At 42.5% G+C, this 12,476-nt stretch overlaps 1 protein-coding gene across 1 annotated transcript in view; it reads left to right on the forward strand.

The window, feature by feature from the left end:
• The window catches only part of LOC311136839 (F-actin-monooxygenase mical2b-like), a 58,327-nt gene extending 45,903 nt beyond the window's left edge, over nt 1–12,424 (forward strand). The window contains exons 27-37 of the mRNA XM_084171128.1: nt 1,472–1,577; nt 1,687–1,757; nt 2,488–2,553; nt 4,311–4,417; nt 4,530–5,307; nt 5,540–5,634; nt 6,176–6,271; nt 6,885–6,981; nt 10,941–11,046; nt 11,143–11,216; nt 11,351–12,424. Of these exons, the coding sequence (XP_084027254.1) occupies nt 1,472–1,577; nt 1,687–1,757; nt 2,488–2,553; nt 4,311–4,417; nt 4,530–5,307; nt 5,540–5,634; nt 6,176–6,271; nt 6,885–6,981; nt 10,941–11,046; nt 11,143–11,216; nt 11,351–11,535 (1,781 nt within the window). The 3' untranslated portion in view covers nt 11,536–12,424. The remainder of the gene's footprint in view (nt 1–1,471; nt 1,578–1,686; nt 1,758–2,487; nt 2,554–4,310; nt 4,418–4,529; nt 5,308–5,539; nt 5,635–6,175; nt 6,272–6,884; nt 6,982–10,940; nt 11,047–11,142; nt 11,217–11,350) is intronic.
• The last annotated feature ends 52 nt before the right edge of the window (nt 12,425–12,476 follow it).

Here is a 12,476-nt window from a genome sequence, read left to right on the forward strand (position 1 = left end):
AGCATGCCCCATATAGTGGTCCTCTGTAGCTCAGCTGGTAGAGCACGGCGCTTGTAACGCCAAGGTAGTGGGTTCGATCCCCGGGACCACCCATACACAAAAATAAAAATGCACGCATGACTGTAAGTCGCTTTGGATAAAAGCGTCTGCTAAATGGCTTATTATTATTATTATTATTATTATTATTATTATTATATTATTATATTTACGTATATATAGATAATGTTTGTATAGGTTTTTTCTTTTCTTTATGTTTATGAAATGTACTTAAACTAATTGGAGGAACTTCTCAAAAGAATGTATGAAACAATGTCAACATGGCTTCAGTTTGGTTCTGTAAGTAATCACTAGCATGAATGTTCCCTGTAATGTTTCATATCACATGGTTGGTGTTTCTTAAATGTTGATTTATGTTTTAACTTGAGGCTTTTCCAAAGTCTCAATTTATACCTGTATATACAGGTAACTGCCAAAATAAATGAAACACCAACATAGTGTCTTAATAGGGCGTTGGGCCACCACGAGCCAGAACAGCTTCAATGCACCTTGGCATAGATTCTACAAGTGTCTGGAACTCTATCGGAGGGATGCGACACCATTCCTCCATGATAAAATTCCATTATTTGGTGTTTTGTTGATGTTGGTGGAAAATGCTGTCTCAGGCGCCGCTCCAGAATCTCAATTGAGTTAAAATCTGGTGACTGAGACAGCCATGGCATATGGTTTACATTGTTTTCATGCTCATCAAACTGTTCAGTGACCACTCGTGCCCTATGGATTGGGGGATTGTCATCCTAGGGGAGCATAGCCATGGTAGCCAAAATAATGGTTCTGACTAGGTGGAATACAGCTACGACCAGAAGTGACTTTCGTAGCAGGTTAGGAGAACTTACGCAATAGGTTAGGATAATTACTGTTGAGTGTGTAAAACCCAGCAGCGTTGCTATTCTTGGCACAAACCAGTGCGCCTGGCACCTGCTACCATACCCCGTTCAAAGGCACTTCATTTTTTTGTCTTGCCCATTCACCCTCTGAATGGCACACATACACAATGCATGTCTCAAATGTCTCAAGGCTTAGAAATCCTTCTTTAACCTCTCTCCTCCCCTTTATCTACACTGATTTGAAGTGGATTTAACAAGTGACATCAATAAGGGATCATAGCTTTCGCCTGGATTCACCTGGTCACTCTATGTCATGGAAAGAGCAGGTGTCCTTAATGTTTTATATACTCAGTGTATAAAGTAGGTAACATTTGTGTACTGTTATTACCATAGCAATAATGCAACCTGGCAGTGTGTACTAGGCAGTTAAAAAAGAGCCAGGCATAATTACACATAGTAAGGGTAGTAGCGTTACAAAAAACCTTAATAACCATAGCTATCCTTGTTTGTTTGTAGTAAACGTAGTGTCATAAATAGCTATAATAATCTGGCAGAATGTATAGCCTAATAAGATGGTACGTTTTCAGGGCGGGACTGCAGATACATGGGCCTGTTGAATGGACTGTACACCCGCACGGTGCCTGAGGTGGCAGAGGAGGCCGTGGACCTGGACATGCCTGACTCCAATAGGACGTGAGTCCACTTGTACAGCACAATGCTCAGAATGTGTCCTTGTTCACAATCAAATGGATATTTGCCATTGCTTATTGTCTTTGTGTCTGTTGTCCATGACTAGTTGCAGTGCTGACTCGAAGAAACAGGACCACTCAAATACTTCTCTCCAACCACAAGATTCTGCACAGGAGAAGAAAGGTGTCCATGTCTCCATGACATTCACCACCATGAGAAACACATTGGCCTCATGATTTTTCCTACAGCGATCGCTATTTCCCTCCTTTCTCCCCGTCCACAGCCTTGGCTTGTAGCAGCCTAACTTCTCTCCCAGCATCATTACAGGCATCAGTCTGGATGTCTAGAGCATGTAGGAAATGATTCCATCCGTTTAGTGATATAGCCCTGGTCCTGTGGGATATAGACTTTGTTTAATAGGGTCTGAGTGAGTTCGGAGCAGCTCACCATGCTATGTTTCCCCCAGTGTGAGACTCCCACTCCTCCAGTTAAATCCCCACCCAGATTTCAGAGACTTAACTAAGTGAATAGTTGTCTTGGCATGGGGAGCACTGAGTACTGTGACTGGCCTGGACATTCTGTTCGGCTGCACGGATAGGGCTGTCTGTTGGCTGTCTATAGACCACATCTATTCTGTTCTCCACGCTACATTCGTTGGGCTCAGTTTTAGGTTTGCAACGCCACCCAAAGGCTGAATTGGAGTTGTCTAGCACCCATAAACTATGTAACAAGATCTCCTCATTTGCTTAGTTTGCTTGTACATTTAGAACTATACTGTAGAATCGTTTATCATTGTTGTGTGACAGACATCCAGTTCAAATGTGTTGGCACAGTTGTGTTGGCACAGATCAATACTGTATGTGATACGTGTTACTTATTACGTATTCTCTCCCTCTCCTACCCACACCTGCAGAACCTTCCAGTTCCACGTCATCTCTCCTGTCTGGGAACAGCCGATGGAAGAGGAAGATCCATGCTAGTGAGTAGGCTATCTGCTGTTGACAATCTGACATGATCCTTATACAGTATCTGGCCCATCGATCACCTCCTGTCCTTATCCTACAGACATAATTTTACCCCTTCTTATGCCCTACTGTGGCTTTACTAGCTTTGTGATGTTTGTGTTTTGTAGAAGTATTGTAAAGAGCTGTTGCAGTTAGGGGCCTATGGTGCGTACTTCATGGCTTTGATAATCCCAATGGGCCATTGACCTTCAACTCTCCCATGTTGGGTTATTTTTGTCAATGCAGTATACTTATAGCGGGCTATCCCTGGAGTTTGTTTATACCAGCTCACCATTCATTTATGGATTTAGACCTGAAGGACTGTAAAGCCCCATGGTTAAATTGAGCAAGATAGTGAAGATTAAAATCCAGTCGGACCACTAATGACTTTCTACTGATGGAAATAAGGTTTATCGTCTTTAAGCTGGTTACATGCAAGAAAAAAAATAACAGTTTACTAACTGATGTTACTGAAGTCTTGATTGAGAGTGAGCATTAAATTAAAGATATAAAAGTTGAATGAGAAGTCCTGAGCATCAGAGCTGTTCTCTCCACACTAGAGGGAGCTGGTGATCTCTGGGGAAAAGAGTTTTAAAAAATAGTTTTTATCTGGAGTTGTCTACAATTGAATGAGATTAGATTAGTGTTTGGAAAATGAACAACATTATAACTGTGCTCTCTTGCTGATGAAACGCAATGATTTTGGTTACTTCAACTCTTTTGAACTATAAGGGTTTTGCATACATTATTAGATAATGCGTAATGACCCTAATGTTATACACAATGACAACACAGGATTATTATGTATTTAGCATATGCATGTTAATGTGAATGCATCCGAATAGTGTGTTAAGTCTGATCTACAGCACTGTGTTGCTGCATGAGCTCTGATGAATGCATGTTATATATACTGAACAAAAATATAAACGCAACATGTAAAGTGTTGGTCCCATGTTTCATGAGCTAAAATAAAAGATCCAAAAAATGTTCCCTACGCACAAAAAGCGTATTTCTCTCCAATTTTGTGCAAAAATTTGTTTACATCCCTGTTAGTGAGCATATCTCCTTTGCCAAGATAATCCATCCACCTGACAGGTGTGGCATATCAAGAAGCTGATTAAACAGCATGATCATTAAACAGGTGCACCTTGCGCTGGGGACAATAAAAGGCCACTCTAAAAAGTGCAGTTTTGTCACACAACACAATGCCACATATGTCTCAAGTTTTGACGGTGCCTGCAATTGGAATGCTGACTGCAGGAATGTCCACCAGAGCTGTTGCCAGAGAATGTAATGTTAAATGCTCTACCATAAGCCACCTTCAACGTCGTTTTAGAGAATTTGGCAGTACGTCCATCCGGCCTCACAACCGCAGACCATGTGTAACCACGCCAGCCCAGGACCTCCACATCCAGCTTCTTCACCTGCGGGATCGTCTGAGACCAGCCACCCGGACAGCTGATGAAACTGAGGAGTATTTATGTCTATAATAAAGCCCTTTTGTGGGGAAAAGCTCATTCTGATTGGCTGTGCCTGGCTCCCCAGTGGGTGGGCCTGACTCCAAAGTGGGTTGGCCCATGGCTGCGCCCCTTCCCAGTCATATGAAATCCATAGATTAGGGCCTAATTTATTTCAACTGACTGATTTCCTTATATGAACTGTAACTCAGTAAAATCGTTGAAATGTTGTGTTAATATTTTTGTTCAGTATATGTTGTACTCTACTCCTTTAGCTCTCCCTCTCATCCTGGTGAGGCACTTCTCACATGAAAAAGCTGCAGAAGAAGAGGAGCCCACCATTGAAGAGGCCAACTCTGATTTCAAGGAGATTGAACCACTGGTAAAGCACAATATTCATACAGATACTCAACAATTTCCTGTGTTATAGAAACATTTCACATATCAACCTTATTGCAACTGAGCAATAAAACAATACTTGTGTATTTTTTCAGCAGGTCTCCCATGATGGTCCTAAACTACCTCCAGATTCTCAGAATCTATTGATGGGTAAAGAAGAGCGTCCTGTCACCAAAGTGCCCCAGCTGGAGGAAGCAGTCGGCCCAAAGAAGAGGCTGACACTGTCCCTGTCTGAGAAAGAGAAGCTCCTGGACTGGAACCTGGTTACTCCAGAGGAGGCCCGAAGCCCTGGAGGAGGAGGCCCATCCAAACACTCCAAACCTGGGGACCAGATCCCCCAGAAGGACCCATTGCCTCAGGTAGACCCAGAGATAGAACCAGTCCCAGCTCAGCCCCAGCCGGCACCGTCCACGTTCCAGGTTTGGGCAAATGCCTTCAGGAGGTATTTTGGGGTATCGGGGACAACAACAGACTCCAACACAGTTGTCACCAGGAGGAATAACAACGGGCCCACCAAGCCCAGGCCTCTGTCTGACGGAGCCTTCAGCTTTAGGTCCCTGTTTGGGGCTACTGCCCAAAGCCAGGAGGCCAAACCAGTCGGAGTGGATCAGAAGAGCCAGCTGACCCCACACCCATGCAAGGCCTCCATGGGTGAAAGACCCTCAGACCTGCCCATGCTACTGGAGCAGGTGTCCCTAGGCAGCAACAAGTCTGTGGGCTCCATCACCACCGACGACATGGCCTTTCTGCCGCCCAGGAAGCTCAACTTCTTCTCCTCCCTGAGGCTGAAGAAGAGAGAGGGGCTGGAGAGTGTGGGAGTGGGGGGTCAGGAGAAGGACATCGGGACCATCCTGTCCAACATCAGGAACAAAGGTCAGGGGTCAGGTTACGGGAGGATGTGATGAGCATTATGATATGCTTCTACTCCTTTGTCATCCGTGGCTAGTAAATGCTACAATGCTATAATGAAATGCTATAAATTAGGAACAATAGTAGCCTATACTGTGTGTAAATCACATAGTTGAAGTGAGTGTACGACTACATTCTACAGTTTGAAGACCACTGCTCCAGTTAAATGTTCTTGTGTTGTCTCATCTATACACAGCCTCCAGCGAGCAGCAGAAGGATGAGTCCAACTCCTCAAGTGACGATGAGCTTGTCCCAGCCAAACCTTTGGCTGGGAGCTTGTCCCAGCCGAAGGTAAGGGCCCTCTTCCCAAACTCTTACATGCATCATTCCTTTCTGCCTTTCTTGTAAGTAATCACTGATCATGACATTAAATAATGGGTGAAAGCACCAATCCATGTCAGATCAGTGAATTAGAAGCAGCTCTCCTCAAGGCAGAGGATGCATAAAGGAGGCATAAAGAGACCGGTGGGGACCAGAGAACAGATAATCCATCCTCCATTAGAGAGTGATTACTGGGAAGGCTGAAGGAGCACATCATGACCTGCTCATATCACTTCACATACAGGGAGGAAATCCCACTTTGGTGTTGTAGTAGGTCTGGGCACCGTTTTGCACCTCTCTGTTAGGAACGGCCTTGTTTACTTCACTCTCAACAGAATTACTGCCACTTTTGAACCATCTCTGCTACTTCCGCCAGGTCAGGATAAGTGCATGACTGATAAGATATCAGACTGATGTGCACAGACCCCTAATAGTTGTGACTAAGAAAATAGGGTTAAACTCTGCTGTGAGGTAAGTGGTATGTGACACTGTCTTGCTGGTCTATGTTTAGAACCATGGGAGCTCAGAGAGACAGAGGAGGAGGCAGGAGAAGACTGTGATTCAACAGGACAAGAGAGAGCAGCTGAAGAGACTCCACAGAGCCCAGGTACTGTAGAGCACATAGACGACAGAACAGCACTACCACACAATGGGCTTCTGTGATCATTTGCAATCATTTATATGTTTTATAGAAGGGTTGGTTGTTTAGGCATGCACAACTATGGGGCAAAACAGATGGGTTGGCTTAGATTGTTGATAACATGTAAGCTATATTTCGTCCCCAATGTTTATTGAAAACACAATGAGCACTTGTTGTCTCTCAAATACACCGTTACAGTTGTTGGTTAGCTAGCGAATTTGAGCATATTGGCATTGACATGAAATCAGTCAAAACACCTCAAAACAAGACATAACAAGCTGAAACGAGCCCCTTACGATTCCCTACATGGCAGTTTTTTGTTATTCTTGCTAACAATCTGGCCATCCAGAATCACAACAACACGCTGACTTCTACCCCACGGAAGTGCGCACATCGTTTTCGTGACGTTGTCAGCTAACCCATCTATATAAAAAAAAATCTGATAAATTTGAATCTCTCATGAAGTCTTCCACAAATGTATTTGATTTGTTGGGGAGATGAATGGAATATAAATATTGTGCGTTGAGCTACATTGTGAGCCTGCGCTGGTTGATTCTGACCTGGTGGTTCTTTTGTGAAGATCATCCAGAGGCAGCTGGAGGAAGTGGGGGAGAAGCAGAAGGACCTGGAAGAGAGAGGGGTGTCCATTGAGAAGGTCCTTCGTGGCGAATCCCCAGGTGTGCCACACTGAGTCTCAACTGCATGTACTGTACCTTTGGCGAGTACTGTACGTTTGTCATCCCATGCTGTGTGGATTCCAACAGCTGCACTGTGTATGAGTAAAGTACATAAAAGTGTATCCGTTCGGTTGACGTATCTCTGACTCTTGGCCAGAGCATTTTATGAATGTATGACAATGGATTGGAAGGGTCAGAATCAGAATGTTCAGTAAGTTAGTGTCCATTATTCTATGAAGGTAACGCACAAAGACATGGCACATGAAGACTGGGCTATGAACAGAGAGCGGAGAAAGGCATGGCTGAAAATGGAACTCTCTTAGTCTTTGTTTGACCTCAGCCAGGAACATATAGTTGAGACACAGAAATACTGTATTCAGAATGACCTATGCTCGTTCTAGTTGTCCTGTTTCTGTGAGATTTGAAACTGGCAATGCCTCTCTAATCATTATTTCAATTTCCTTATCTAGAGTAGTCTACAGTCAGAACTACTCTGATGCCTTTGCTAGGAAAATATATAATAGAAATGGTACCAAATTATAGTCATTTGCATTCAACCAAAATAACAATTTTAAGTTTAAATTGTTTTGAAATCACTACAGTGGCAATTGGCCTTGTGAAGAGAGGAAGGCGGGGGGAAAGCTTTCCCATGTTTCATTACCCTTGCACATGGTGATATACAAGTTAGCCATTAAAGACAGCCATTTTAGAATGAAAAACAGTAATTCCTTTTAACAAGTAATGTTTTTATACTGATAATCATATTCCTCAAAGGTAAATTGTGTTTTGCCGGAATTGTAAATGTGATTTTCACACATTTCTCAGAAATGTGTTTGTTGCTTCTGCACCCTTCAGATAAAGAATTATTGCGAGTTTTTAAGCATAGTTAGCTGTTACTTTTATTACAATTACATTAAATTAGATTACAGTGCATAAAAGCACACAAAACTGAGTAATGCAATTGTTTCATTCAAGTTTTTGTCCTTCTATTCTCAAATGGAAAGCACATCTCCTGTGTAAAGACCTTTTTGTGTAAATTCAAGTTTTGTTCAATAGTCAGGCTCAATGTTAAAAGCCTCCACAGAGACTGAGTGTCTCTTGTCTAAGTACCATTGAGACAGAGACATTAACAGGCAGGCTGCTCTCAGTACAGTGAATGGCCTTGCAAATTCTGATTCAATATCTACACAGAGATATTCTCTTGTGATGCAGGCCTGAAGGGCAGCGGCAGCAGTGCCAGCCATTGTGTGCCTGTTTACATTGCTTTGTTTGTATAATTGTATTAAGGTGAAGGGCTCTTGGCTCAATAGACTCTTTGTTAATTTACATTATTAACAGACTTCAAATGGATAGAAAGAGGGCAGGAATAGGTGTCAGATAATGACCGAAGTTTATGTGCATGGCAAGATTCTGAGTTTGAAAATGCTGTCATTAAATCAAACACGCTCTCCTAATGGGTCAAACATGTCATATCTGTAGTTAATTTAAAGCTCAGTGTTAGTAGCTTTAACATAAAATCCATAGCTCCAGATCCAGTCACCCACTAACTCGTTTAAATTACACACTAGTATGGAGAATGTGCTTAGGCAGTTTAAATAAATACATTTAGCCTGTTGTCTGAATGTTACATTGTCATGTTATTACATTTTCAAAAGTTAACTTTTGAAGCTCCTCTGATAGTTATGAAGTTCCATTTTATGAAGTGTTTTATGACGTCTCTAGGGTTAGTATTGGGTCGTTCCACGAAATGAGTGCCTTTTGCGTCCCTGTGATATTTTAAGTAGAAATTGTAGACCAATATTTAATTTTAAAAGTCGGTTATATTAAATTAAGTCCCCTTTAATATAGACCACATGGAGAATTCAATAAATCAGATTTTTCATATGAAAAAAGACTGAACCCACTGGGCACAGTCTATTCCTCGTTGGTTCAATGTAATTTCTTTGGAATGACATGGAAACAACCAGTGCTGAAGTGCCAAAACAGCTGAGGTGCCAAAATTCAGCATTTTGACATGTCCCTCCATGTGACTTCTAGGAAGGTTTTAACCCACTTAACCCCAACATTTCTCCAGGTTCACCATCATTGTAAAGCCCTAGTTATTTTTGTTGCTTTGACAAAGTCCATTTGGAATATTATTATTTATTTAATGTGATTAGTGATTCATTTACATATGTCCCTCATTTTAAGGTCAAACCTGTTACGTGAACTGAACTCTTGTTTTAATATGGTAAAACTATTCCTTTTTAAATATGTTTTTAAAAGAAACATTGAACATCTAATACTCAAATCACAGTGTAAAAGTAGGTGAGCTGGTTCTACTCTTTTTGGCCATTTGCTGGTGTTTTATGGTGAAAAACTGAGCAGGTTGAGCATAACACATCAACCCTGTCATGCATAAATAGATAGGCTAGAAATGTTTTAACAATAAATAAAAATGGTGAAGCATGCATTCAATTGCCACTCCCTGTTCCACACAACAAGCTTCCAATCCCCTTGTGACAGGGATTGTGATCATCCTTGAGATGTGTCTACAACTTGGAGTCCACCTGTGGTAAATTCAATTGATTGGACATGATTTGGAAAGGCACACACCAGTCTATATAAGGTCCCACAGTTGACAGTGCATGTCAGAGCAAAAACCAAGCCATGAGGTCGAAGGAATTGTCCGTAGAGCTCAGAGACAGGATTGTGTCGAGGCACAGATCTGGGGAAGGGTATAAAAAAATGTCTGCAGCATTGGCCTCCATCATTCTTAAATGGAAGAAGTTTGGAACCACCAAGACTCTTCCTAGAGCTGGCCGCCCGGCCAAACTGAGCAATCGGGGGAGAAGGGCCTTGGTCAGGGATGTGACCAAGAACCCGATGGTCACTCTGACAGAGCTCCAGAGTTCCTCTGTGGAGATGGGAGAATCTTCCAGAAGGACAACCATCTCTGCAGCCCTCAACCAATCAGGCGTTTATGGTAGTGTGGCCAGATAGAAGCCACTCCTCAGTAAAAGGCACATGACAGCCTGCTTGGAGTTTGACAAAAGGCACCTAAAGACTCTCAGACCATGAGAAACAAGATTCTCTGGTCTGATGAAACTAAGATTGAACTCTTTGGCCTGGATGCCAAGCGTCACGTCTGGAGGAAACCTGGCACCGTCCTTACGGGGAAGCATGGTGGTGGCAGCATCATGCTGTGGGGATGTTTTTAAGCGGCAGGGACTGGGAGACTAGTCAGGATTGAGAGAAATATGTACAGAGAGATCATTGATGAAAACCTGCTCCAGAGCGCTCAGGACCTCAGACTGAGGCGAAGGTTCACCTTCCAACTGGACAATGACCCTAAGCGCACAGCCAAGACAACGCAGGAGTGGCTTCGGGACTAGTCTCTGAATATCCTTGAGTGGCCCAGCCTGAGCCCGGACTTGAACCTGATCAAACATTTCTGGAGAGACCTGAAAATAGCTGTGCAGCGACGCTCCCCATGCAACCCGACAGAGCTTGAGAGGATCTGCAGAAAATGATGAGAGAAACTCCCCAAATACAGGTGTTCCAAGCTTGTAGAGTCATACCCAAGAGGAATTGAGGCTGTAATCGCTGCCAAAGTACTGAGTAAAGGGCTGAATACTTATGTAAACGTGATATTTCAGTATTTTTTTTAAATAAATTTGCTAACATTTCTAAAAACCTGTTTTTACTTTGTCATTATGGGGAATTGTGTGTAGATTGAGGGGGGGGGAAACAATTTAATCAATTTTTGAATAAGGCAGTAACGTAACAAAATGTGGAAAAAGTCGAGGGGTCTGAATACTTTCCGATTGCACTGTATGTCCATCTACTGTATAACCTTGTGACAGGGAGCTTATAAGTCGACCTTGGACGTAATGGAGGAATGAAGAAACAGGATTATCAAACTTCTATATTGTCTGGGGTTGGGGTAACTGATTGATCTTGCTCTCTCCCTCTATCAGACAAAGGTGATGGTCTCTCTGATGAGCACGAGCTCCTTCAAATGTGGTTCAAGCTGGTCCTGGAGAAGAACAGACTGGCACGCTATGAGGAAGAGCTGGTCATATTGTAAGTAGGAAAAGATGAGAAACACAGTACATTCTCAGACAGTGACCATCTTATGGAGTGAAGAGTGTTTGAATAGGTTGTCTTGTCTGTTGTTAGTGCTCAGGAACTCGAGCTGGAGGACAGACAGAGTCAACTACAGATGGATCTACGACACAGGATGTCCATAGACGGTATGGGTCACACACTGTGTAATTGTAGTGTAGTACTGTGCAATTGTAGTATAAGTTACACATTCTGTACTTACCACTGTTACAACTTTTATACGTTTGCGCCACTGCCCTCTATCCGCTGTGGCCCTTTGCAGATTCCAGGAAGAGCTCCAGTGAGCTGGCGGAGGAGCAGAAGATGCTGACAGAGATCATGAAGGTGGTGGAGAGGAGAGACACTCTGGTCAGCCTGCTGGATGAGCAGCGGCTGCAGGAGAGGGCTGAGGACAGAGACCTGGAGAGCCTTGTACTGTCTAGAGGCTACCAGTTCCACTGGACCTGAGGAGAATCAGCCCTCTGGGGCAGGGAAAAGGCTACAGTACCATGCAGCTCCACAGGCAGAAGAGACAAGTGACTTCACTACTACTGACTACACTACTGGATTTGGCCACACGTGGCATGATGATCCTTTGAATATGTATATGTACATTTGACTTGTCAATTCCTACTTGAGGATCACACCTCTTATGGACCTGAGGGTTGTACATCAAGTGAATGTATAGCCTAGTCTCTCGAGACAGCCTTCAGAGATTACTGTATGCCTATCCAAGAACATCTCAGAATGTATGCAGCCTTATGAATGGAATAAATTAAATAGAATAATATAAAACACTTTGTCAGTTGCACTTATAAACAATACAGAAACCCAAAGATTCAGCCTATCAAATGTTTTTTCCATCTCAAAGTAAAATATACTTATGTATAGGCCTCTATTAATTCTGTTCATGTGTTGTATCGTTGCTGTTGTGTTGAGGAGCACTGGAGAAAAAAAATGACTGGATATTGTAACTTTATCTGCACTGTATAATCCAATACACCAAGGACAGTGTCAGTGAAGTTAATGGGTGTCCATGTTTGTAATGTTCCACAGGACTTTTTACTATTATTATTATTATTATGTCTGAAGTCATACACGTCAGTACTGACCACAATCAACATGAGTTGATTCACTTTTATGAGTACAATTTTCCCTCCTTGTTTCATGTAAATTAAGATTGTATCTGTTGGTTCAATAATTTATTTAGTTGACAAGTTTAAATCAAATCTTATTTGTCACAGGCTTCATAAACTACAGGTGTAGACTAACAGTGTTGAAGAGATGAAAAATATTCCTGGAGAGATTGATGCACGTCGGATGAATCGTGTGGTGAATGAAGAAAAAGTGAAAATTCTATCTGTTCTTTTGTTTTTTTATATGGAGTCTCTCCCTACTCAAGTGCAGTT

This window comes from Coregonus lavaretus, assembly GCF_964263955.1.
Source record: "Coregonus lavaretus genome assembly, chromosome: 11".
NCBI lineage: Eukaryota > Metazoa > Chordata > Actinopteri > Salmoniformes > Salmonidae > Coregonus > Coregonus lavaretus.